The 27,478-nt window shown below is 39.8% G+C and overlaps 2 protein-coding genes across 6 annotated transcripts; both read right to left on the minus strand.

Moving 5' to 3' along the window:
- Positions 1 to 693: 693 nt before the first annotated feature.
- On the minus strand, positions 694 to 18,718 carry mlxip (MLX interacting protein). 4 transcript variants are annotated; one of them, XM_067611090.1, is made up of 17 exons: positions 18,128 to 18,718; positions 13,530 to 13,636; positions 12,902 to 12,987; positions 12,157 to 12,246; positions 11,973 to 12,008; positions 11,362 to 11,533; positions 11,029 to 11,118; positions 10,753 to 10,847; positions 9,115 to 9,703; positions 8,245 to 8,345; positions 7,491 to 7,602; positions 7,292 to 7,407; positions 5,836 to 5,943; positions 5,581 to 5,708; positions 5,354 to 5,477; positions 4,288 to 4,417; positions 694 to 2,809 (listed from the first exon to the last, which is right to left on the minus strand). In XM_067611090.1, the coding sequence occupies exons 1-17, from the start codon at positions 18,433 to 18,435 to the stop codon at positions 2,703 to 2,705; spliced, it is 2,499 nt and encodes an 832-aa protein (XP_067467191.1). In that variant the 5' UTR covers positions 18,436 to 18,718; the 3' UTR covers positions 694 to 2,702. The 4 variants fall into 4 exon arrangements, with proteins under 4 accessions (XP_067467191.1, XP_067467176.1, XP_067467183.1 ...); XM_067611075.1 differs by having other exon boundaries at positions 11,362 to 11,602; XM_067611082.1 differs by having other exon boundaries at positions 11,973 to 12,014.
- A 1,466-nt stretch (positions 18,719 to 20,184) lies between these two features.
- On the minus strand, positions 20,185 to 26,826 carry cfap251 (cilia and flagella associated protein 251). 2 transcript variants are annotated; one of them, XM_067611109.1, is made up of 20 exons: positions 26,336 to 26,826; positions 26,038 to 26,178; positions 25,788 to 25,897; positions 25,594 to 25,702; positions 24,895 to 24,975; positions 24,721 to 24,798; positions 24,578 to 24,619; positions 24,194 to 24,465; positions 23,916 to 24,092; positions 23,557 to 23,807; positions 23,321 to 23,472; positions 22,594 to 22,770; positions 22,289 to 22,473; positions 22,089 to 22,203; positions 21,811 to 21,974; positions 21,620 to 21,710; positions 21,160 to 21,300; positions 20,850 to 21,078; positions 20,562 to 20,672; positions 20,185 to 20,468 (listed from the first exon to the last, which is right to left on the minus strand). In XM_067611109.1, exons 1-20 carry the CDS (start codon positions 26,522 to 26,524, stop codon positions 20,341 to 20,343), a joined length of 2,943 nt encoding a protein of 980 aa, XP_067467210.1. In that variant the 5' UTR covers positions 26,525 to 26,826; the 3' UTR covers positions 20,185 to 20,340. The 2 variants fall into 2 exon arrangements, with proteins under 2 accessions (XP_067467210.1, XP_067467205.1); XM_067611104.1 differs by having other exon boundaries at positions 21,160 to 21,303; positions 26,336 to 26,825.
- Between the last annotated feature and the right edge of the window lie 652 nt (positions 26,827 to 27,478).

Genomic DNA, 27,478 nt, shown 5'->3' on the forward strand with positions numbered 1-27,478 from the left:
ACCACAAATGTAGTGAAGTGTAAAGTAACCATAACATGGAAATACTCATAAAAAACAGTAAATGTACCTAATCTACACCATTGTTCACTGATGTTGACACCTACTGATCAAGTCCGTGTCCTGCAGACTAAATCCGAGTTCCCCAACACCTCCTGCCCTCCAATGACCAGGGAGCTCTCCTCCTTTTGCTGCAAAATGATAGAGTTGTCCAAGCTGATCCCGAAGCTGGAGGAAGACTTGCTGACCATCAGCCAGCTCAGTCTGGAGGTGGAAAAGAGTTTCGGCGGGCCCACACCCAGCCAGGACTGCAGCCTGCCCCACTTTGAGCAGCAGATGGAAATCGATTTGTATCTAAAGTGTCTGCTGCAGAGTCTGGACCAGCAGCTCAGCGAATTATGTTCTATTTATTAATTTCACACATTTGCTTTAAGTTATTAGAAAACAAATCATTACTGTAACCCAGTTTTACATGGGTGAGAAGGTTAACTTATCCTGGAAATTACTTTAAGGTACAATTATTAACAGTATCTCATAAGTGATATTAATTATTAATGTTATTTATTGAAAATAAAGTAATAAGAAGTCACACTTTTCATTTGTGTTGCTTTTATTGTGTTTCACAACCATTTAAGGCGTCTTGAAGCTTGTTGCATGAAGACATTTGGGAACTTTGGGGGGAAAAAAACACTCAGATGCAGCATAAGAAAATATCTTTACTGTTTAACACAAATACACAAATAAAATACAATACTAAATTTGGGGGGAAAACGTGGGCAGAACCAATCTGCAACAATACACTGTACAATCATCCAGAGCAAAACGCCTTCACAGAAACTTCAAACAAGTTAGAAATCCAACCTGGTATGACGAAACACTTTAAAATCACTGGATGAAGAAGAAACAAAACAATCACCACACAAATGCCAAGCTGCAGTGGAACATTAGGGCTTTATGTCATAAGTTAAATCATGTCTCAATTCTCAGTTTGAAGGGAAAAAAAACAATCATAATCACAAAATCATCCCCGTAACTGCATACAGAGGTGGGGTTTAATTTTCTTACAGTAGCAATAACATCCTTTTGGGTGAATATGACATCTATACTTCACACTTGCCACATCACATTGGCCTATTTTGAGTCAACACTGCAAATAGGCTACAAGTGCCATCCCCGTCTTACTGTAAATTGAGCAGCTTTACATGCACAGGTAAATCTTAAGTGATAAAGTGATTTTTATGTCGTAGAAAAGTAAAAAACCAACATGACGGCACACAAAAAGCTGCTCATTTATCAAATAACAACTATCAATGGTTCCTTTTTCTACTGTAAAAGTCAAAGAGTAAACTCGGTTGTTCTGCAGAACAGAAAGTAAAAACACAAGTCACAAAATCCATGTCTGCCTGAGGAGTGCTGAACCACAAATCTTTTTTTTTTTTTTTAAAGAAAAAGACAGACTAATCAGCCTGCAGAGATCACCGGTAAGGGCACTTTATTCGACCTTAAGGCTGACAGAGTCTAATTCTCAAGCCGTCAACAGATGTTGTCAGTAACACAATCATATATGGCTTTTGGTCTGTTTCAGTGTGTTTTCTCCTGCGTCTGCCATTACCACACATTATAAATTAGTGTAACTTCCAGCAGAAAAACAGAGACATTGGTAAATCAAACTATGTGATGTTACAGCCAAAATGTTTTCCTGCTGAGAAGGATCCTGACTTGATTTGTTCATAGCTGAATGGTAAATAATTACGCTCACCAGCGCAGCCCTGAGTGACCAATAAAGAACAGAAAATACTCCTACAGCTACTGTGCATTCAGCTAAGATCTTGTAACACCGTACATGTGAATAATCTGTACTGCTTTTTTCAGTTATGCTCCCTATGAGGGCTGTAAGTAATATCGCTCCATGCTGCTGCGACTTGCCCAGTAGAAACCCATGTGTGTATCTAAGATGACTGCGTTCTAGTACATTTTGCAGTCAAACTCACTAGAAATGGGCAGAGCAAGCAAAGTATGAAGGAGGATGTTCAGCACGGACAGAAAGCCACCAGGAAACCACTATTGTTCACTGGCATTCACCTGAGTAAATGAGGGGTGGAAAATACAATAAAGCTCTTATCTTATAGACCACTATACTGCCAGCTATAGTCCTAAAAATCCCACATTCATCTCATCTCCTCATGATCAAACCATCATGTCCGTACACTTTATACATCTAAGAGAAGACACAAAATTATCAATCACTCAATATTTCCCTTTTTCAACACAATGTTGTGTTTTCTGTATTATAAAAGTAAGTTAAATTTAAATATATACTGTTGTTCAAAAAGCAAACAAGTACCCCCTTCCAATAATGTATTTCGAAGATTATCACCAAGGGTTGTTGCTGTCATTCAAATATAATGTGATAAAATGCTTCTAAAAATCAAAGGTAGGGCCCCCCGTGTGCATCATTCCCAAAGAATCAGTGTGCAACAGAACAAATGCAGGACCCTTGTACATACAAAGTAAGCCAGATGTAGCTTGCATTTCTCTCATTTATTATCCCGGAGGAAGTCGTGGATCTGTGGAAGACCTGGCGACCTTGCTGAATGGCTATAAGGTAAAGTAGTGATATGTCATTTGGACGATTGCTGTTGGAAGGTTCATGATGACGTGGTGTGGAGGCTCCTCAGGACACCTCGCCTCCTCTGCGAGCCAGTCTACACGTCTGTGTGCGTGACAGCCTGGATGGCTTCTTCAGGCAGCAGGGATGGGTCGCTAAGAATGGACGTGGTTGTGCTCAGCTGACGAAGCGTACTCAGCACCACTGAAAAATAGTGAAGCACAGTTTATTGACCATGACCTGCCTGTACAGCACAGCAGTGTGAAGCCAGCAGCTACACAGTTGGCCTGCACAGTAAATGGCTCACAGTTTTTTAAGTCGGTGATTTTGTAGTTTGATACAACGTCTCAAATATTTGTGCTTACTGGGTGAGAAGTGGGACTGATGTGAAAGTGGCATGGATTTTGTTTAAAAACATACCACAGCTCTTTTTGTGATGTTTGTGATAGGCCCAGTTCTGGACGTTATTCACATGCAATGAAAAGAAAACTGAAAAACTTTAAGAAAACAACATGCAAAAAGCTGTCTTTATTGCATTAAACCTGCAGTAATTTATGTAAAATCAAGCTGATATGATGAATGTGTCAGCAAACACTTGCCATCCTGCAAATATGGGAATTTTTTGAAGTCATGTTTCTGGCCACCTGGCAAATGTAAGTCCAATATTCACTCTCTTTTTAGCTCTGATTTGGTCTCCACCAACTGCTGATGGAAATATCTGGCTATTTAGCTGTTGCTTCACTATGTCCACCAACTAGTCACCAAATGTTTCTGTCTGACTTTGACTGCTGGAAAGGAAGCATACAGTCGGTTTATTGGAGCTGTTTCTTTTAAAATAGTTGCCTGCTACATCAGGAATCGAGGTTGATGAGAGCAGAGAAACTGAGCCCAAACGGTGAAGCTGCAGGTCTTAAAACCAACACAATGAGCTGAAAGACAAACTGAGTCCTGTGATCATTCCCTGTGATTTTGTCAATAGGAGCGACACCTTTCAAATTACACGTTTTCATTGTTATTGAAAAAAAGATGTTATGTTAGTAGAAAAGTATTAATAAGCACAGCTTTAACTGAAAGAAAAACTTTGTAGTTTGTAAATAAATTTTAAAAATGGAAAGAACTTACATGGTTTTCCAGAATGGTTTTCCCTGTGTGTCATGCTGAGGACAATGACTCAGGGGAATTTAAAAAACTGTCTCACAATTCATAATTTGATTACTGGAGTGACGAGTTTGTAATTCTTAGAGTTTTCTGCAGCAGCAGAGACTCACCCACCAGTGAGCTGCTAAAACTGTGACTAAATGATTAAAATCTTTTGACGTCACCTAACATTATCAGATCCACTAAGTGTATTTGTTAGAGTCATAAGTGGGAGGTAAAAATTGCTTGGAAAGTGTGATCGACGCGGTTCCTGCCCATAAGATTCAAGGTGGAGTCATTTCATGTATTAATTTAGGGAAAAAAAAAAAAAAAAAATCGATGCACTGTTGAATTTCCTGTCATGTCATGGTTGTTTTGCAACAGAAGAAGTAAATCTTGAATGACTGTCCCCTCTTATCTGCAGAAGATCCTCTTCTACTGGTCCTTTCTGTTGTAGCCTCAGAGTAGGTGACATTCAGTACCTGTATGCCACTATGTGTGTGTGTGTTGTGCTGAATGTCTAGGAGAAACAGTGTTTTACTTACTGGGTCTGAGCACCGGAAGGGAACAATGGCGATCGAGCCATTGCAGCGTGGTCTGGCACAGCTCAGCTCTGCTTGTAGTTAAGACCATCCCATTAAATGACTCAAAGAGAGGCTTGATAATGATGCTGAACTGGAGTGGATGACCGTCAAGGATCAATTACACTACACAGAGTGGTACAAAGGCAGAGCTTCGGACTCTAACCTTTATAACTGTAGCTTTTGTTTTAACCACTTCATGCTTGAAGACTATATAGACTATAAGATTAGCTTGAACTGAAAAGTATGTAATTAAAAACATCAATTATTGTCAATACAAGTGTGACTGAGGATAATTTGTTGAAGTAATAAGATTGGATATAAATGTCTCTTTGCATTGCCTTCATATAATAACCATGCATATCGTTGCATGCAGTTAGCGATAAAGGATTTACTGCATACATAAAGGTTAACTGACCTGGCTACTAAAACATTGCTGATTGCTGGTATTGCTCCATGTACAGAAAAATGCTGAGATATTCTGCCTGATCATGTATTTGTCTTCTTGCTATATATAATATAACAAAGCAATTTCCCATTCTAAATTACCATGTGACTGGTAAAAATGTCACAGTGGAAAATGAGTTATTTGTATTAATTCTTCAAATCCTTTAGGCACTGTGGCCAATGAATAAAGTTTGAATAAGTCTGTTTTTACAGTCTGGACTAACAGTAGCTTGACTTAACTGAGAGCAGAGTGAAGATTTTAAAAATACTTCAGTGGCATAAGCTCTGCTTTCTATGAAATGTAATGACACAGGATGTTATTATGCATCACTCTTATCTTAAAGTGCCTCTCAGAGACACATTCCACATCAAATCAAGATATTACTACTCTTTACTTTGATCATCACAAACAAAAGATAAAAATGACACCATGATGACAGAGTTGTAAAATCCGGTCTAATAGTATCTGAAACTGCTGTGCAGTGTACTGACGTCACTCTACGGGTACCTTTAACAACAGTGCCCTTTGTATTGTTTTAATGCAGAGGCTGTTTTCAGTCAGAGCTCTTGCATTGAAGGATACAATCCAAAACTTCCAGTTCTGGAGAGTGCGGCTCTTGATATATTCATTGAACTTCTCTTGCATGTGGTCAAAGCGATGCCGCGTGCTGGGCACTCCTGTTGCAGGTAGTTGTTCCTGGCACAGGCTGTGATTAAGCAGTGACATAAGACAAAAACAGTTGAGAGATAATGTGTTAAATGTCTGTGCATCAGACGACTGATAACAGAAAATACAGTGTGTTGACGTACTTTATGGAGGCGTTGAGCTCCTCTATCTCTTCTCGCAATCTCTTGACCTCTTCTTGCATCTGCTGCCTCTCTTGCTGGAGCTTCCCAATGTGCTCTACTGTCTTCTGCAATGTGACTGCATTACTGATCTAAACGCACACAGTTATTGAACATATGGGGAATTTGAATATTTAGAACAACATGTGCAGCAAATACTGTGAACAAATATAGACAAAAATAGTGATGTTTTATGAAGAAACACAGACACAGACTTACATTTGATTGGGACTTAAGTGTGGGAACCAGGTTGCAGAGTGTTTTAAAGCCAATGTTTATGTTTGATCTTCTCTTCTGCTCAGCAGATATGTGTGTTGTTCTCCGGCTCTGTTACACAACAGCAGTGGAAATATTACACAGGTTTTGTTTGTCACAATTCACAAATGAGTGGTTAAAAAAGGGGAAATGCCACTGATGTTACAAACAGGGTTATATATTTGTCCAGGCATTAAATTCAGTCTGTCAAAATGATACCTTTCCTTACAGCTTTCTATCTACACTCACCAGCCACTTTAGTAGGTACACCTGTTCAACGGCTTGTTAAAGCAAATATCTGACCAGTCAATCACATTGCAGCAACTCAGCACATTTAGGCATGCGGACATGGTCAAAATGATCTGCTGAAGTTCAAACCAGGCATCAGAATAGGGAGGAAAGGTGATTTAAGTTATTTTGAATGTGGCACGGTTCTTGGTGCCAGACAGGCAGGTTTGAGTATTTCAGAAACTGCTGATCTACTGGGATTTTCACATACAACCATCTCTAGGGTTTACAGAGAAAGGTCCGAAAAAGAGAAAATATCCAGTGAGCAGCAGTTCTTTGGGGGAAAATGTCTTGTTGATGGCAGAGGTCGGAGGAGAATGGCCACACACAACATGTCGAACCTTGAAGCAGATGGGCTACAGCAGCAGAAGACCACACCGGGTGCCACTCCTGTCAGCTAAAAACAGGAAACTGAAGCTACAATTCATAGAGGCTCACCAAAATTAGACAACAGAAGATTGGAAAAACGTTGCCTAGTCTGATGAGTCTCGATTTCTGCTGCAACATTCAGATGATAGGGTCAGAATTTGGCGTAAATAACAAGAAAGCATCCATCCTGCCTTGTATCAATGGTTCAGGCTGGTAGATGGTTCTTGGAACACTTTGTAAACTGAGCATTGTTTAAATGCCACAGCCTACCTGAGTATTGATGCTGACCATGTCCATCCCTTTATGACCTCAGTGTACCCATCTTCTAACGGCTACTTCTGTCAGGATAACGTGCCATGTCACAAAGCTCAAATCATCTCAATCTGGTTTCTTGAACATGACAATGAGTTCACTGTACTCAAATGGCCTCCACAGTCACCAGATCTCAATCCAATAGAGCACCTTTGGGATATGGTGGAACGGGAGATTGGCATCATGGATGTGGAGCCCACAAATCTGCAGTAACTGCCTGATGCTCTGATGTCAACATGGACCAAAATCTCTGAGATTTTCCAGCACCTTGTTGAATCTAAGCCACGAAGAATTAAAGCAGTTCTGGTGGCAAAAGGGGGTCCAACCCAGTACTAGCAAGGTGTACCTAATAAAGTCGCCGATGAGTGTATATGCCTTACATATAAAGTGCAAAAAGACCATATGCTCACAAAAATGAGTGATGTTAAAATATATGAACACAAACACAAACCTGGTTTTGCTCATTCTTTACCAGAGGCGTACTGCTGCTGCTGATCAGTGACTGGGGACTAGGAACTTGATCTAGTGCACATGGCGACCCTTGACCTGATCCTGGCTGACTGTGACCTGGAGAGGAAAAACAAAAAAGACTTGTACAAGTGGTGGGTTTTGGTGTAATGAGATGCCATTTAGGTAGAGTGAACTCTCACCGACACTAGAGGAGGGTTTCTGGTTTTTGCGGCTGGAAGAATAAGACTTTTCTTTGGGGACAATCGGCTGGGGAGACTTTTGCGTCTGAGACACAACATGAAATCCAGATGACTGAGAAAAGAAAAGAAAAAAAAAGTTAAAAGATCCACTGACTTCACTTGTATTGATCACCTGAGCTTTGCTTTGCAACAAGAAGTTTAATTACTTATTTATGAATTGCTCACATCAGAGCAAAAACAACTAGAGCTGCAATGATGGGTCAATTAATCGATTAGTTGTCACCTATTAAATGAATCACTAATCAATCATTTGGAGTAATTTTTTTAAGAAAAAAAATGTTCAAATTCTCTGATTCCAGCTTCTCAAATGTGAATATTTTCTGGTTTATTTAGTATTCTAATGTCTACTAAATATCTTTGGGTTGTGGACTGTTGGTTGTGACAAAACAAGACATTTGAGGACGTCATCTTGGCCTTTGCGAAACAGTGATCAACATGTTTCACCATTTTCTGACATTTTATCGATCAAACAACTAATCAATAAAATGAGAAAATAATCGACGGTTTAATTAATAGTCATTAGATCGTTAAAATAATCATTAGTTGCAGCCCTAAAAAGAACTTATGTGGAAATCTTTAAGTTGTAGTTGCGTAATTTTCTACTGGCAGCTCAGTTATTTCAAGACCCACTATAGCTGAAAGACTGATATACAGTATGTAAGAAGAAAAGACAGTGACTGAGCTGAGAACTTACCCCTGCAAGATGAGGAGTGAGCACCACTGTATTGGGGCCCACCTCTGCTTTCATCGGCGTTGGTGTAACAATCACAGCATTGCCATGACCTGGGAAAGGGCCTGTGAAAAGTGAAAGTTGACAGTGAGAGGCAGCATCCAGAGTTTAATGTGCATGATCCGTGTGTGAGTTATCAGTTTTGACACATGGGCCACATCTTCAGTGCTTTTTCTTCCTCGGTGGTTTTCATTTATGCAGAAAATGAGCTCTGTGATCAACAGAACTCTGACATGGTTCATCTTTTTGAACAAATTTCAGGTCAAAAATTGCATTCTTTAATATCATGAAGTGCAATTTTTAGACTGTTATGAGATTTGCAAAGATAAGCTGTTCTATTAACACGTAGGTACAATATTGTTACAGAATAATTGTTGTAGACAGTATTAGCCTAACATTAGTTTTACACTTTATCAACAGTATAATAACTGTTTCTGTGGTTCAGAAATCCTGACAACTAATGACATTTTTAAACTCATTATCTTGCTGAACAAAACTAAATATTATGTTAAATAAAAAATAAAAACATTGAGAGCACAATAAGAGCGCTTCCACTGGAAATCTTCCAGGAGACATTCATTTCTGTGTTTGCCACATACATCAGCACTAGTACAAGCACAGTCACAGTACAGTGACTCAGATGTCTGTACTCAATTTTTCTTAATCATCTCAGAAAATCAGCTTGACTACTTGACTTGTATGTAAGAAAAGCTTGAGCGCTATCTTGTGGTAAAAAAACGACACAGCTCCACTGCTGGATCAAAAGGGGTTAAATGCACAATTTCTACAAATGCAGAATCAATACTTTGATCTGAAAAATCGGAGACAACAGACCTGTGAGGATAAGTTGGGGGGGGTGGACGGGGTTAGCAGGAGCAATCCTTTGCACGGGGCGGTTTTTGTTGGCACTGGATGACTGAAAGGGGCGAGGCAAGACAAACGTCTGAGGGTGCTGGACAGAGGTGGCAGGCAGCGGAGCTAAGGATTGGAGTTGGGACGGAGGAGGTGGAGGTTGTGTGGATATGGAGTTATATTCTGAGCCGTGGGTGAAGGTGGTGGCAGCGGCGCTGGGTGTGACAATGGAAGAGGCTGTGTGTGTGATCACAGATGGTGCTACGGTCTCGTCCAGAGCTGCTGTGTTGTCCAAGGGTGAGGGAACCATGGGTGCTGCTGAGACCATGCTCTGACCTGGGAGGCACTGTGCCAGCGGATCATGGGATAACGTCTGAGAGACTGAGGAAACTACTGCTTGATTACTGGGCGCCACGTGCCCGGGAAACAGAGGCATGTAGTTTTGTACAAAGGCAGCATCCCCACCACCACCTGTTCCACTGGTTTGACTGGCCATGGGAGTGGGGATGGGCAGGGGGCCAGGAGGGGAGATGTGGTTGCTTGTGAGCTGCATGGAGGACATTAACTGGGCCTGGCGAGGAACAACAAAGGAAAAGGGAACAAACACATTTAGTCCTTTCTTTCTTACAGTGAAGAGGCAGTTCTACATATGTTCATATTAGCTGGAAACTCTACACATTTATTTGTCACTAATAACAATAAGAGAAGTGGATTCACTATTCCTTCAAATATGAATGAATACTTTGGATTAATTGGGCATTAATTAAAATTTATATCACAACTGTAACCAGCTTGCACATAAGAAAATTCCTAATGTGTCTTTAATTTAATGTGACAGAACTGTGGAAAAATCTTTATCTAACTAGCTGCATTTCCACTTTTTATAGTCTTTCTGTTCAGCAGATACAAATCACATTTCTTTTAAGAATATGCCTGTATAGTTTTTAAGAGGTTTAATGGAATACAGATCCAAAGGAGAACAACAACGTTACAACTCATACAGAAGATACTGATGCAGTTTCAACTGAAGCAAACAGAAGAGGTCACATCACTCCTGTTCTTCAGTTCCTGTAATGGCTTCCAGTGAAACGAAGAACAGATTTTAATACTCTTTTACAAGTTGAAATATCTCCCCATAATTACGCTCACATGCTGCCAAAATATCTCCTAGGCAAAGCTCCCAAATAAACAATTTGTACCTACAAGTCAGACAAGGACTTTATGACAAAACTGTGTTCCAGGACTCAAAAGAAAATCTGACACACATAAGGCTCAATAAATTACTTCTGGGGGAGCTTCAAAGAGGACGACAACGTGAAACAGGAGCAGAATATTTAGCCATATTTTGAGTGTTTGATTCTGAGAAGAATATCGCTTCAATGTTAAGCAGTTTGAGTAGCAAGTCATGTGTGAAAGGTGCTATGTAAATATAGTTTAGTAATATTATTATTTTACATTTTTTGTGTAACTACATTAAGACAGAAAGATGGTAGAAGGTGTGGCGGAAATCCTTATAAATTGACCAAAAAACAAAACAAAACCGTAAGTCTTAAATCTTAAAACAACAAACTCTCCTCATGGTGGTGTGTGTTAGAGACTGAGCGTGGGCTCGGTGTTTACCTGTGACTGAGAGCTGCTGCTGGGTAGAGGGGTGACAGATGATGCAGTGGGGGAAACAGAGGGGAAGACGGGCTGACGGAGGCTGTGAAATAAGTCTGAAACAAGAGTCTCTATGTTAGCTAGAGGTTAGTATAAACCACACTACTTTTTTTGTGTTAGGCACAAGCCAACAGCTGTAGCAGAGTTACTAGAACATGTGGGCTTGATTCCCGTAACGTGTGCACCATTAGTGTGTGCGCAGTGTTACTGCAGCTACGGGTGGTGCCTTACTGCTACCTTGAAGTGGATCGAAGGAGTCCATGAAGTCTAGGTTGGGTTGTAAGGGGATCAGTCCTGGTTGGATCATGTCAGCGTTCCCTGCGTGAGCTGTGGAAGGTAAAGAGGCAGAGGTAGGGACGGCGGGAGGAAGAAACGCCGGCATTTTGACAGATATATGGCAGAAAATCAGCCTTCAGCAGTGTTCATATTAAGATTGATACTTTATAGAAAGACACAACAGAAAAAGTAGGAGCTTAGTTAAAAAATAATTATTAAATCAAGCAAAACGCTAAACTTTAATTAGGATGTCTCTACCAATTTCATAAAATAGACAGCTGATTATTTTCTCACCAATCTCCCTCGGATTGGGCCAGGCTATGGGCTGGTGCGAGGCCAACGTGGAGAACAACGTGTCTGAAAACTCAGACATCAGAACGTCCATGTCAAAGAGAGGGTCCATCTCCATAGGGGCGGGTGTTTCATTATGCTTACGAGGCACGCGGCGTGCAACAATCTCTTCATCCTGATAAAAGGAGACACGGAGCATGTCTGGAGAGACTTCCCCAAACAGTGATAACTGCTCCTCTGGCCCCTTTGAGTGTTCAAAATGCAAGCAACCAAGCCGGTTAATGACACAAAAAGCATGCAGTGTTGAGTACAGCCAACATGGGATGACACTAAATTCAAATAATGGCAAAACAAAAACTTTAACAACATGACAACACATGCGCTAGTCTTAAAAAACACCTTATTAATATTTATTATGTGTCTGTCAATAAGTTACAACCTAAATTAGGTGCAAGCGATCGAAAATAATCCGTTAAAAAGTGTTAATAGTGTGAAAGTTGGAATGAGTTGATTCCATTTATATCGACATCTGATTGATGATCAGAAGTTGATAGTAATGTTGATACTAAAAGTGCTTTGGTGGGTGGAGCATGATGCATTTTTTCTTTGCATACCTTAAGCAAGCTTGAGAGGTCATCATCCTTGTGCTTCTGTAACTACAAAAAATTGAATAGCATATTAGTTTAATAGTAATGTTTTATAATCAAACAAACAGGTACATAGAAGAAATGTACAGTATTTCTTGCACAAATACTGAAATGTTACAATATATTTCTGAAAAACTGCACTATACTCTACCCTTTTCTTAAAGTACGTCCTCCACTTGTGATATTCTCTTATGACAATTTCAATTCTTCTTTTCCAGCATTTCCCCTCTGTGGCAACAGCCTGCAGAAGAAGAAGAAGAGGAAGAGGAGATGGGAAATACGCCAAAGTCAACCATAAAACACACAGGACACCAAAGAAGAGGCAAGGGGAACATTAGCACCGAACCGCAGACCGAACAAGCATCTGATACCCCTTTCAGACAGCAGACGATCATGTAACGTGACTCGAAGCTGTTAGCAGAGACTCCAGTGTGCAGTGGAGATCCAAACATTTAACTGATAAACTTGCACTGACTGAATAATTACCAGATAAAAGTTTCGGCTACATCTCTCTGTCTGTACATCCGCACACTTTCTCCATCGCCCACACACGTGCACTTTCTTTTCTCTCTCTCTCTTTCTTCTTAAGATATTCAACAGCTGTCATACTGATAAGCTTTTTCTAGTAAAGGTGTGGACTGGCGGGTCAGTTAAACAACATTTAAACATTGGTATCATTTAATTCATTTTCATTCGTGGTAGCAACGTCAGTTCACCAAAGCCAGGCAGTGTTTGACCTGCGTCCATACAGGTGTTTGACCTGTGTCACTGTGTCAGTCTGAGAGACTGGACATAAAATAATCACCCAAGGGAGGATTTTGGTAACAAGAGAGAGAACAAAAAGTCATTGTTTCTGTTTGGAAATGCACAAAATGATCGTATTTTTCTATATTTACCTCCGCAGGACGATGGACGTCCAAGTCCATAGTTCCATCGAGGGGGGTCACAAAATGACAAACGGGATTCTCCCTTTTCTCGACATCTAGGAATAGAAACACAACCTTAAAGTCATTCACACTTGAAAATACACACATCAGACCGACATTTACAACACAACTAAAATTAATGAACATCTTATAGCAAACGCTGACATTTGACTTCTGTTTCACTTCTGTTTTCTTTCTTTTGCGAATCCTACAATAGAAATTCAATTTCTGATACGATGTATGCAGACAACAACAACATGAACGGCTTTAGGTGAACGGTCATAGCTCAGCTCATAGCTCATGAAAAGCTTGACCCAGTTTGTGTGACATGAATGAGAGATGCCGTTAGTCACTGTCACAAAACTGCTTATGGCATGTAAACAAACATTTACTACTGCAGCAGGTGACAAGCACCGTGCCAATATCTGCCTGCTGACACACTGGATCCCAAATAAGGCGAGATGCAGGTGGACACATATCCACCGTAGCTTGATTGAAAGTAGTGTTAAATTCAAGTCACGCTAAATAAAACACTAATCAACACTGCCTTCACTATGAGAATATGGATATATAACAAAAGACAGAGTGGAACTCTTACACTGCATATACCAGGCTCTCCATATGGCGTTGTTGAGGCGGATCTTGTCTCTCCATAGCAACTTTAGCCCTTTGAAGTTTTTCCATTTGGGAGAAACCAACTTACCACTGAAAAGACAATGAAACAGTGAAACAATTTCAAGTGAGAAACAAATCAAGTACATGCAGATCAACAGTAGAACACCATAGGGGTGGCTACTGCTCAGAGGTGGAGCCAGTCGGAAGATCGGTGGTTTGACTCCCGGCTCCTCCAGTCCGCATGTCGAAGTGTCCTTCGGCAAGATACTGAACCCCAAAATTGCTCCAAAAGGCTGTGCCATTGTTGTGTGAGTGTGTGTGTTTGTGTGTGTGTGAAAGAGCATTAGAAACTCCTCCTGATGAGCAGGTTAGCAACTTGCAGCCTCTGCTATCAGTATATGAATGTGTGTGTGTGAATGGGTGAATGTTGGCATGTAATGTAAAGCGCTTTGAGTGGTTGGAAGACCAGAAAGGCGCTGTACAAACGCAGCCCATTTACCATTTCATAGTGATTTTCTTTGCATTATTAGCAGAAGAAGCCCCTTGTTTGTACAGGATCAGACCTACAAAATGTTTGAACCTTCCCCTATATCACTGTAACATGACACCATTCTTGTTTTATTATCAATTATTTGGCTAAGCTTTAATAACAGACATGTTTGTCACCTTGAATGACATACTAACAAATACTGACGCTGTGCAATGATCCCCAAAACTTAATTGTACAAATTGTGTATAAACGCGAATGACATAAAGTGTGAATAATAAAGATGAACTATCTAAGCCCAGCAAAAGCTTGTTTTTCTTCACTGACTGAATCGGTGAGTTGTCTATTGACACAAGAAGAGGCAAGTCTATCCTGAAAAAACAGGTTTAGTTCAAGAAAAAGAGAGGTAAAGGTCACCTTGATCAACACTGGTACGTCAAGAAATACAGCGAGCAAGCGAAACAAGAAGAAGTCCATCAAGGTCAAATTCAAGTCAAATAACCCGGCATTGAAAAACACACCTGCGCTATTCAGTGAAAAACAAGGCGACATCAGAGGAATAGAGAGTCCGGTCGAGTGAAGAGTTAAACTGGAAATAACAGACAGCTGCGTTGTCCCACAATAGACCGAAACTCTGTGAGCTCAAAGAAGGCAGATATGATGTTTAAGGTCTAACTGACTGTATTCAAGCTCCTTGTTAATAGTTAATAGTTATTTTTTATCAGAAGAAGAGATAATAATGACCATCAAGGGGAAAGTATATTTTTCTTCCCACTCTGCTGTGGTAAGGGCCACGTTTATCACATTCCAAAAGAGTTATCTCAACAGTTTCTCCTCTTTTCCTTCCTTCCTGTCTTCTTAACAATCTGTCTTTCCTGTCCTGTCTTTTTTTCCTGTCCTTCCAGGATTTTGCTGTCCCCCCCCCCCCTGTTTTCATTTTGAGTGCTTACTTTCTGTATATGTCCTTGGGACTAGAAAAATCTGTGTAAATAAGTAGGTAGGTAGTTTTATAGGGGAAACATGCACATAGACACAATCAGTTCTCCATTCAGGATGAATGACAACAGCAGTTACTGATAGTAGTGCTTTCCTGGTCTATAATTAGTCTCCCGGATGAGTCCAAGTTGGTGCCATTTGCAAAGTTAGAGGGAATCCTCTGAGCAGCTGGCTCTGCACCAACGTGACAGTGACACTTAAGCTGTAAACAGAGAGCCACGGGGAATGTGAGCCCAGCATTTTTTGTTACAGCCTGCGTCTTGATATCTGGTTAACAACAACAGCATATTTGCGCCTTTTGGTTTATGTCTGGACAATTACAATCCTTTTATCCTTCATTGGACATGGCCGCGTTATCAATGACATTGTTTAAAATGGTCTAAAGGACAGGGTCAACATTTTTCAAGTGAGTCCAGAAACAATAGCCAGGTGCTGAAATGAACGTTGGCACATGTAATCATTCCTCCTGTTCATATTGACCATTAGAAGATCCTTTCATAATGCACTTATAATGTAAGTGATGGAGGACAAAGTCTACAGTCCTACTTCCATGCAAAAATCTATTTGAATGTTTATTTGAAGCTAAAACGAAGCTTCAGTCATCCAAATTAGTTATCGTCTATAACCGTAGAAGATAATCACTTAACTTAGCTTCAGACAAACTACATTTCTGTTCAAAACGAGGACAGCAGATTTTCTTACATACATTGTAAGTGCATTATGAAGACATCATCAAATAGTCAGTATGAACAGGAGGAATAATTACAGCGAGCAAAACCTGTTCATATGGACACTGGAAAATTGTGAACCTGCCCTTTAATCTGTAGAGTTGTACAGCTTGTAGAAAAAAGTCCAGCACACAAAACATTTATACCACAAATAGGAACATGGTGGCATGTTGTGTGGTGACATTATGTGGAACTATAATTGTTCTTTGTCATTTTTAAGCCACGTCTAGTGCTGAAACACCATCAATCAAATCCAATTATGATTTTTTTTTAACAATTTATCATTGATCCAATCCAATCCAAACATTGTATTGTTTCAATGTCTCTGTTTTACATAAAGACTAAATATTTTGTTCATGCTGTTGTGCAGCAATAAATAAAAGATTTCTATGAGCTCTGGTTATTTGTCATTTCTTTTGACTAAATAAATAAATAGTAATTATTATTATCTACAGTCATAGCCGTGCATCTCATTTCCAATAATTTGATAATTGCTCAGACAGCCAGAGTCTCAGAAATAATAATTAATAATAAACAGAGTAAATATGGGATTATGTAATACATGACAGCTCTTTTTCAAACACTCTCAAAATTAAATCTGGATTCATGAAAAAACAGCTGGTTTACAGAGAGCGAGAGAAAGTAAGATATCACTCCACATATCTTTTCAGACTGTTCACCTTCACTCAGAGATGAAGTCAGCTGATATCCAGGGAACAAGAATTCATTGTCAACCTGTAGACTGCATTTATTTGTTTGCTTAGGGATAAAATCGCACCCACCCTATCATTAATGGCAGACTTGCTGTACCACCTGATCTACAGCAGCTCAGCGAGAACGTTATGTAATCCATATGTTATGACTGTTTCATTCAGGAGTTACTGAACAAGCCTGGAGCTGTTCTCTCAGCGCTTTCAACACACAAAACTAACTCCTTTCTCATAAAGAAAGAACAGTGTCAGATCCGCCTACTAATTTTTCAGGCTTGCACGGACCACATCAGCTTCGACGGGGCACGCTAAAGCTCTCCTTATTTGGTAGTTTATTTTGGCTCGATACCAATGAAAGATTACGGTTTGTTGTTTCTGATTGCCGATTGAGATTGTTCCACCCCAGATTAGAACAAAGAGCTTGTATTCAAGGGCAATGACGAGGTGATGCGAGTTCATCAGGCCATCCTGTCCTCAGAGCTCTTAATGTCTAAACAGAGACCACGGGGGAAATATTGCACTTTTTACTACACTACATTTATTTTAAAGAGGCAATTACTACTTTTAAGATTATGGTTCTATGTTAAACAGCATATGATAAGCTTATAAAATACAACACACTGTTAGACTTAAACCAGAAGTTTCCATCCTTGTTGTGCGTTATGAGTTGCGAGTGATTTCTCCTCTAAACTACTCAGATGGTTTCTTTTAAATAATCATTTAACCTCTCCAATATCTCCAATATTTGAAAAGAATAAAGACCTGTGGGACTGCAACTAACGATTATTTTCACTATTGATTAATCTGTTGATTATTTTCCTGATTAAATGATTAGTTGTTTGGCCTATAAAATGTCAGAAAATGGTTAAACATGTCCATCAATGTCTTGTTTTCTTTCGACCAACAGTCCACAACACCAACATATTCAAAGAATTTGGACATTTTTTCATAAAAAAATAGCCCAAAACAATTAATCGATTACCAAAATAGTTGGCAACTGATCGATTAGTCGACTCATCAGTGCAGCTCTTAAGATTTGTGTAGCAGAACTTTTTTTTTCTTCTTTCCGCTCCCATTAATCATCTCATGACCCTTCAGCTTTATCTTGTGACCCCTTAGAGGGGGCCCAACCCGTAGGTTTGTAACCACTGGAGGAAACTTAAGATAAAGTAGTTTTAACTAGCTACACTTTGACCAGCAGCAACAGGAAATTGTTGCTTATAAATTGATTATTATCAAGGTTATCAAGGTATTATGATCAAATCATGTAATAAAACATCAGTCTCAGGGGCCCTTTTGTCTGTAGAGGGAGTACATTTGTTTTCCTGATCATACTTGTGAATGCAGGACTTTCCTTGTGATGTATTATTACTCTATTGTGTTGGTACTTCTATATAAGTATAGGGGAGGAGTACTTTGTCCACCACTAACACTAAACTGAACACAGACCATAAAAGTGATAAAGCAGGAAGTTACATGGAAAGGAGGCTCGTGACTGTAATTTCACAGCAGTGTGTCCAATGCCTGACAGTATGGATCTGAATAGATAGATGTAGATATAGATATAGATATAGATAGAATAGATATGGACATTGAACACGATGAAGAGGTAAAGTGAGACTGAAGGGGGGGCTGTGACGTGTGTTAACCTATAACTTACCTGTACGCGAGGGTCATGCATTCAAATAGTTTGGTCAGTGAAGCATCTATGGAGAAGTGCGATGCGCTCGCTTTGCCAAAATGATAAGTCTGACAGGTCTGTTTGTTGACAGTGTCGAAGTCGTAGCCTTTCTTCGGGGGGTGCTCGCTGTGGGGCGACGACACCATGAAGTGTCCACTGTGGATGATCTGAGACTCCAGCCCGTCCGTCCTCCTCAGACCCAGGTGAGTCTCCTCCGCGTCAGAGTCGTCGTCCTGCTCCTGCTTTATACTCGCCGGTGGGCGACGGTATTTCTGCCGAAAAGACATCTCCCCAGTCGTTAGCTCAGCAGACAAATAGCTAACGTTAGCCAGCAAGCTAGGACAACCAAACTGTCCCTCTCATGAGGCTTGCAAAGAGGCTGCTGCCGGTTAAAGTTTGTCAGCTTGCTGCCGCGGAGTCTGGGCCCTCGGTGCACCCATCTGAAAGCAGGTTGTTCGTAATTAATGGCCCAAGTTAACTTGTTGTTGTCTTGTTAGGTAGTTGACGTAGTCGCAGGCACCAGCTGACAAAAAAAACTGCTGAAGCCCATCCCAGCAGGCTCCTCTGTCCGGAGCAGGAAGTTCCTGTGTCAAAGTGTTTCTGATTGGTCAGTCGGAGCCCCACCCACCACAGAACTCAAAATAAACCTGAGGCGACAGGTCGCACTGCACTCAACATTTAGTTTATTGTCATTTTCTTGTTTACTTGCATACTTAAAAAAATGGAAATGCTGTTCCTCCCAGCTCACAGCAGTGCAACAAGAAAGGATAAAGATGTATACCCACAAAATTCCGTAAAAAACATATAAATCCCAAGAGAAAAAAGAAAGCGCAGTGCATTAAAGTGCAACACTACTGACACCTGAACACAATTTGCACTGCTATTCATTAGCTGTCCACACAATGAAAAATATAGAAACTCAATATAAATATAGGCTACACATCAAGGATGCAGATAACACATTATAATAACTATTAAAAAAGTTTTTTTGTTACTCTGTAAACAAAAAAAAAAGCAGCCAGGATACGAAATGTACGTTGTGTTGAAAAACGTTTCACTAATGTCAGTGTACCTCACACGCAGCAAACGCAATCAGAGGAGAAAAGTCTAATTGTACATATGAATCCTCACTGATCTTTCATATTGTAGTGTATAAGGTCAGCAATTACATTCAAACATTGGCAAGTTTTTTTCAGGATTTTTCATTGGATGGCCTTTAACTGGCGCAAAGGCAACGCAGGTCTATATATTTAGTTTATTTATTTTAATTAATTTAAGAATAAAATTGATTTATAACACTGGTTAGGATCGTATCTGAAAGCAGATGTCATTCTTCATATTAATGAACGAGGGCTAACAGTTTAATTTAATACTCATTTGTCTAATATATTTATTCTGTGTTGCACCTCTAGATTAGAGATGTACTTCATATCCACGCACGATAAGAAGTGACCTGTTTCATTTAAGCGTGATTGAAAATACTGTTGTTGCAGCCTTAGAATTTCTGAAAGACTGCCATTTAATTTGGTTTGTGAAAACCAAAACTTGCTATGGTCGAACAGTTTTGGAATCAAGTGTTAGAATTATAAAAAAATATATATATATATAATTTCTGGCAGGTTTATTAGACTTAATTTCAGCACCATATACTGTTCAAATAACGTGGCACCAACACGTGGTCTGAATGCTCCTCCTCCTGTGAGGGCACTATAGATGTAACAATGTTATATTTATTGGGTTTTACAGGATCTTTGTGTTTATTCTGTTGTCAATAGTAGATTTATGAAAACTGATGTAAAAGTTTTGATGTTAACTGTGAAAGTCAAAACTTCAGCTTTCATCAGGGGGCCAAATATTTTTGCTGGAAGGCTGGATTTGGTCCATGGGCAGCTATTTGCCTACTACTGGTGTGCAATGGTATGCAACTTGTGTATTTACCGTTTAATTTGTTCATCTATAATTTTTCCTTTCAAAACGCATTTTATATGTAAAATGTAACACAACTGGACACGTGGATGTAACATATTATTGAATGACACCACTTTATTCATTTTATTTCACCTTCAGATACATAAAATTACAGCATTTTTGTGAAGGTATGTAATGAAAAAACAAACTTAAACAGAGCAGCAGAGTCAAACGCTCATTGTCAACATGACTCAGCTCCCGGAGTTGAGCCGACAGTTTGTTGTTCACTCTGGAGAGGAAGGCCTGCCATCCTGCTGTGCTGACGATGGGAAGCCCAGGATGTAACCTGTAAATGTCTCCATTGATATCTCATCTGGGATCGCACTCTGTAGAGAATATTCTGAATCTCCACCTGGACACACACACACACATCGAAAAGTGATGATGTTTCTGCAGAAGTTATGTTGAATTCTAAGGTTTGTGAGTGATTTTTTCTTATACATACCGTCAGATTTATGAATGTCGTGCTCAGAACTTTCCCCTTCTTCTTTTCCTTCACTGAGGCCAAGAAGTGTAGTGAAACACTCAGCCACCTCATCCTCCGTCATGGGTTCCCCTGTCAAAGACCATATCAAAATGCTTCACATGTTGGACTTTGTGACAAGCTGACAATGAAATATAACAAGAACAGAGAATCAAACTTTTTTTTAAAAAAGTAATGTGACAAAAATTCAAAATCCCAGCTGAAAATTGACAGACTAATCCTTCTTTGACTGAACAGCCTTCAACATACCTCGAACCTGTAGAAGCTCCAGCAGCTTATGTCTCTGCAGAACAGGCCGTCCTGTACTACCACGCTTACCAAGGATGTGAAAAGCTTGACAGAGTTCATTGCTGGAGATGCCAAAGGCTGGCCGGTGGTTGACGTACAACCTGATAAACTCCTCCAGGTCGATGTCGGTCACATATTTCCCTGTTTCAGCATATTTGCTGAACTTGACCTCATTTTGCATGTCTTCTATCTGGTAAAAAATAATACAGAGATCTGTTATTACAGTTCTGAGGTGATGTTTTAATGTCAGATAAAATGACATTTATTGTACCTCCTGCTCAGTAGGGAAGTAGGCCAAAGCCCTCATCAGGGAGGGAACCTCTGTAAGAGGAATTTTGGTAGACACTTGACGTTTCTTCATTGAGTCGATGCCTTGATGGCGGACCTGGAAGTAATAGAAAAAGTCCTCCATCTCCTAAGGACAGAAAAGCTCAGAATCAAAATCAATGTGACGCATTGAAAATTTTGAATGCTTAGTTAAAATTGTATAAGAAGGAAATGGCGAGGAAGACTGTAGCTTCATGTAAAATCTGATGTCTTAATCTTGCGGGCTTCTTCAATCCAAAAATACAGTAAATGTGTGAAAATAAACAATGCTCTAACACGGCAGATAGACAAGATTTCGTATGTTGGTTGTTATATCTTTCCACAAATGCACCCAGTGTACAAGTTCTCCATTGAGTTTCCAGTGTTCTCCATTGAGTTTTAGATTTCTGCCACAATGAACTCACCCTGTAGAACTTTCCATCTCTGCCTCCCTCTAGAAGAGTGTAAAAGGGCGCCATGTCCTTTCCACCCAAGGATGCTGCTGCCTCCAACGCACTACAGATATCACAACCACAACAAGGATTGACTCCAGGAAACATAATTACATTACTCTCTCATTTCCTGTGGTCCTCAGGTTGGTCCCAGTAAACCTTACTTGAAGCTCATCTCCCATGACAGGACAGTGCAGTCGAATCCCCCTGCCGTAAAAACAAATCGGCCGTCGTAGGAACAGGCAAAAGCAGACACCCCCCACGGATGGCAGATCAAAGCGTTGGACTTGTAGGGGTTCCCATCCACAGGCAGAATCTGGAGACCCACCTGCAGGAAGTACAACATACTCTTAGTGGTAATGTCGATAATCTGATTCTGTTTTATCAAAACAGCAATATGAAATTAATATTTAAAATATTACAAACAAATTCAAGCTCTGACCTTGTCGTCTGTGATGAATACCATGTAATATGAGCTTGTCTCACGGTCTTCAGAGAAAGGAAGAACCGCTATTTTCTTAACAGGAGTTCTATATGTCGGGCCAAGGAGAGTCTTTCTGTTGTAAAATACAAGTAATAACAACTGTCACAGAAATACATTTCACATAAAAAAATATGATCTTGTTACAGTATTTCACCGACCTACACATCTTGGTGGTGCTGTTTAAAAGCTTCATCTTGTATTGGTCTGAAGCAATGAGAAGAAATTGCTCTGCGGAGAGGGGCGGATACCAGGTCATGCACATTGGCACTGCGCTTTGCTCAACGCGCTCCGAGCTTAAAATGACAAGCTGGTTCACATCACTCTTTTCCAGGTCATACTCCACCTGTTATTCAGTCCCACACATGCACAGAGAGGTGGGTGCTAAATATTAGGTATAAAAAAACCTATATCACAAGACATCAAACTGGTCCAGAGGCCTACAATGCTGACAAAGCAGACTAACCAGTCGGCGGTCCATGCCCAGAGAAAGCAGTCTGGGCTGGGTGCTGTCCAAGTGCACCCCAAAAAGAAGATCTTTGATGGGTTTGTAGTGGGAACGGTATCTGCCCAGATATGTCCAACGAGGCAATGAGCCTTCATTAGTCTGCAAGCGGAACACTGTCACGGCTTTTCCGGCATCCTAGAAATTGCATTGGAACAATGAAAGAAAAGGTACATGTCATACTGGAAGTTTTGAAAATGTTCAAGCATAGAAGTAAATTTGCAATCCATAATTATGGAGTGAGACCTAGTTACTGAAGTGCTGAATGAACTTGATACTTGGACACACAAATACAAAAAAATTGTCAGTGCTGTTGCTAATAATTCAGATTAATGTCACAAAATCTCTTTCTATGTATATGTTACTGCTCAACCCCCCATAATCACAGCTTTAAAGCCCTAAAAACTTATTTTCTCAGTCCTCATGTTACTTTGATTAATGTAAGTTTCTGCCAGAGTTAGAAAACCTTTCGTTATTTCACTTCAGAAATTTCTGTATTTCTATTTTTCTCTGTGCTCTTCTCACTAGTTTGCAGTTGGCGGATCTCAGTCGGAAAAAGGTGACATCACATATGTCCGTGCACCAATCAGGATTTAGCATTTAATCAGAATCTGAAGACTGTTGGTGGGTTGTTTGTCATTGTCAAGCAAATCTGATCAAACCACACCCACACCCGGAACTTGCTCACCGCAGTGGCGAGGTAGTTAGAGTCTGAGGAGAAAGTGATGTGATGGATGGCGTCTTTAGTGTAATGGAAACACTCCTCTGGATGACTTTGCAAAGTCGTTGGATTCAGTATGTGAACAGCTCCACTGCCAAAGCCGACAGCCAGGTACAGTCCTGTTCAGATACAAAAAGGGGGTCTTTACACTTTGCAGTTTTACTCAACTAAAACTGTGTCAAGGGGTAAGGATACTGGCTCACCTTGAGGGTCAAATGTGATACACTGAATCTGTTCCTCTGTCTCAAAAGCCCTGCTGCAGATGGTCAGTTTGCGGTCATAGTCCCACACTTTTAAAATGCCCCTTTGATTGCCCATGACCACATCTGGCCTTTTGGGGTGGCAGGCGATTGCATGTAGAGGCTCACAGTTCTCATGTATCAGGATCTCAGGGATGCCTGTCTGAGCATCTACATGTACTACTTTGGAGCTGGCTGTGGACACAACAAAGTTCCTGCAGAAACAGAAAGGTCAGCTTGGCTAGAATGCAGTTTCCTAGGTAATTTAATTTGCTGCAGGAAACAATTCAGAATGAAGACAAAATGGAGCGTATTTCTTTTACCTGATAATTAATGGTTTGGCCTCCAGTGTGCAGTCCTCCAGATATCCATCTGTACACTCTTTGGAAAAGGAAATGGAAACAATAGCATCAAGGTTGAATTCTCTGTACCAAGTCAGGAGCATGAAGTTTTCATCGTAAAAGTTGATATGTCCTCGGGTGTCACCAGTTACGATACAGCTGTGATATCAAATGAAACACATGCAAAGAGGGATTAGAGACCAGTAAATAGAAGCCACTTTCATAAGACAACAACATTTAATATTTCTGGCTCTGACTACCTGTCAGTTATAGCGAGCACAGTGATTGGATCTTCCTGAAGGGAAAGAACCTGGACATTATCTTTGGTCAAGCATTGGTTTGCAGCCAAGTCTTCCATCACTTGCCACACCACTATGCTGCCTGCTGCAGTGGCTGTTAGGACCTCAAGCTTTTTCCAGTGAAACACAGACTGGTTGAATGACCCGGTGACCATTTTGACAATGTGAGAGCAGTCAGGAGAAGGGTGAGGAAATGCGGGAGCATCAAATACACTGGGGGCTGCATTATAGAGCTGCAGTGGTGAACAGATGAAAATAGTGTAAAATATTTATCAAAACACTCATTGCCATAATAGACAGAAACATCTCTGACATGTCCTACAAAATCCTGATGATCATCTTTACCGTGCAAATCTTCAGGGCAAAGTATTGCAAACTTCCCTGGGCCTAAAAAAAAAAGACCAACTGATTATTGCAGCATATAAACACATTTTACTGAAATACTGAATACTGAACATAATTCAATAAAAAGGACCAGTGGCACTTACTGTGCTGTAAAGTAACACTTGGCTTTTACTGTTGCTGAGCAGCTGAGTACTATCATTTGGATTAAAAATTATGTAATCCTGAAAAACAATGCAATGTTTGAATGTTTGATCACCTGAATGCCATATATGTAAAGTTAGGTAAAAAAAAAAAAAAAGAAAGGAAATTTGACTTACTTGAAAACCATGTGTAGGACTGAGTTCAGTAAACCACAAAGGCTTTTCTGTGTCATTTGTCCAATCCCAAATACTCACACACTGCGAAAAAATCATTCTGATCACTGCCAAATCTACTTATAGATACTCTTTATACTGTAAGACATGAATAGATGGAAATTTTACTCAAGAAAGACAATATTGTCAAATGTTTGCTGTTTCATAGAATTGATCTAAGTTGTATTTTGTACTTTGTGTTGCATTCTGAGATATTAACCATTTGATATAAATACAACAATTTACATACTTTCTGTTCTTCTAAATATTTAACCTAAAGGTGTGTTTAAACCCTAACCCTAATAGGACAAAAAAATCACAAAATAACATTTAAAGATCCTAAATATATAGATAAATATTCTATTCTATAATGTCATTTGTCATGTTATGTTTTGGAGCACTTTCATTGAAATACCATAAAGTCACACAGCGTTTGGTGCTATTACACTCCTGACCTTCATTTTAGAGAAAAAGTGTCACTATTTCAACATCAGAGTGAGCATCTGTTTCCTATTCTCTATCAGTGGTGCAAGACCATTGGTTCGGTGTTGCTTGTGGAAACCACAGATCATAATTTGGTTTCTGTTTGTATCCTAAAATGTGTGCTTCACAATCTAGATCAAACACAACACCATAAAAATAAAATCATGCTGTCATACTCACTTGAACTTTTCCAGTCCCGATGGTTACTAGATGTTTTGTGTCCCTTGAAAACGCCATCGCAATGACACCCCCCTCAGGGTGGCAATCAAACAATGTATGCACAGGAATACTGGAATATTTATCATACATGTGGTTACCATCAAGAGCAAAAGCTGATACATGAAAATATTAATACGTGTGGAATCAAGAACTACCCGGAGTAGGAATCCCATATCATCACTGTGCTTTCTGGGCCCTGGTCTGCTGTCGCAATCCAGCGTCTGTCTTCACTCACACACATGCATGAAATAGGGCTGGAGTGACCCTGACAGTATTGAAGAATATATTTAAAATCAATATTGCAACCTGCGTATCACAGTTATCCTTAGCTGCCCACATCACTCATAGCATTGACTTAATAGGAAGGACAATGTCTAGTGAAGATACAAGAAGTCGAAAACTGACCTGAAGTGTGTGCTGAGAGTTTGAGGTGTGATTGTATATGATGCCAACATGAGCTCCAGCATAGAGAACCACCAGCCGATCGTGGTCTTGCAGACTGACGACAGGAAGAGCAGGGTTCATCCCAAAGACCCAGTCTAGTGACTGCATGCAGAGCAAATTTGCAGTATTGTCATGACTCAATGGATATTCTCACATCACTCTATTCTTACAAACCCTCTTGGTTGCAAGTGCAGAGGGTCAATATACAAATAGTACTCATTCTCTACATATATACACACATTCAACAACATATACTTACCAGTGCATGTGTTCTAGTATGAGTTATCTTCTTTGGGAAAAGTGTGTCTCTGGTTGCAGCGTAGACTTGAGACTCCGCGGTCACTTTCAGTGTGTTGGAGTCTGTTTCCTCTCTCCTAACCCCAACACCATCTTCTTTGTCCTTTCCGCTCTTCCTCTGACTCATTTCCTCCTCTTCATCATTATCCATACCTGCTGGTTGATTTTACACCACTTGGCCTTCTTGAAGGCTTGTTGAGGGCGCTAAGTCACTGCTAAAGGCAAACGTTAGCCTGAGAGTAGGCCACGAAAGATAACAAATTCCGCAATTAGGGTTAAAGTAACTGAAAACAACGACCACAACACCAGCTCTTATCTAATTTTCTACACTCAAAGATGTAAAAACTAAAACAACTATTTAATCTTAAATTGTCAATTGTGAATGAAAAAACGCGATTTCTGTGGCTTCTTCTGTTGGAGCGTCTCGTTGCCTAGTTACCGTTGCTATGGAACGACCATCAGGCCTTTCACACTAAAAGCACAGTTTATGATGGATTTTCTAAACAAAGATACGTAAAGTACGTAAATCAACAGTTTTAGCAGCTTTCTTATTTTTTAGAGCTAAACATGGTTTTAATGTATTGTTTGGATTCATTTTCACACATTATCATTAAGGGTTTATAATTGCTAAATTTGGATTTATGAATATGAAAATTCGCCAGAATAATGATCAAATTGATTATGTATAATTCATTAATTGTGTTACTATTGTTATTGAAGAGACCAAACAATATATTTTTCCGGTAGAGAGAAAAGTCAGCGTAAATATTATCAACAATATATCTGATTACATCTTTCCAAAATTTGTTAAGTGTTACGATAAATAAAGTTTCAATAAAGGATTTCAATAATATTATATGCGCTGTGTTTACGGCATTTGGGGGATTAAGCTCAAAGCAGACCTAACGATTTTGTGATTCCCTTGATTTCGGTAGGGAAAAACGGGGAATCGATACATTTTGTATCACTAATTCATCACAGAATAATGACATCTTGAATATCGACACTGAGGGTACAGATTAATACAAAATTCAAAATCTGAAGTGATAATAGAGGTAAATGTAGGAAAAAAGATGTTATTTTTCCAGGTTAAGATCAGGACATA

This window comes from Thunnus thynnus, chromosome 2, assembly GCF_963924715.1.
Source record: "Thunnus thynnus chromosome 2, fThuThy2.1, whole genome shotgun sequence".
NCBI classification, from domain to species: domain Eukaryota; kingdom Metazoa; phylum Chordata; class Actinopteri; order Scombriformes; family Scombridae; genus Thunnus; species Thunnus thynnus.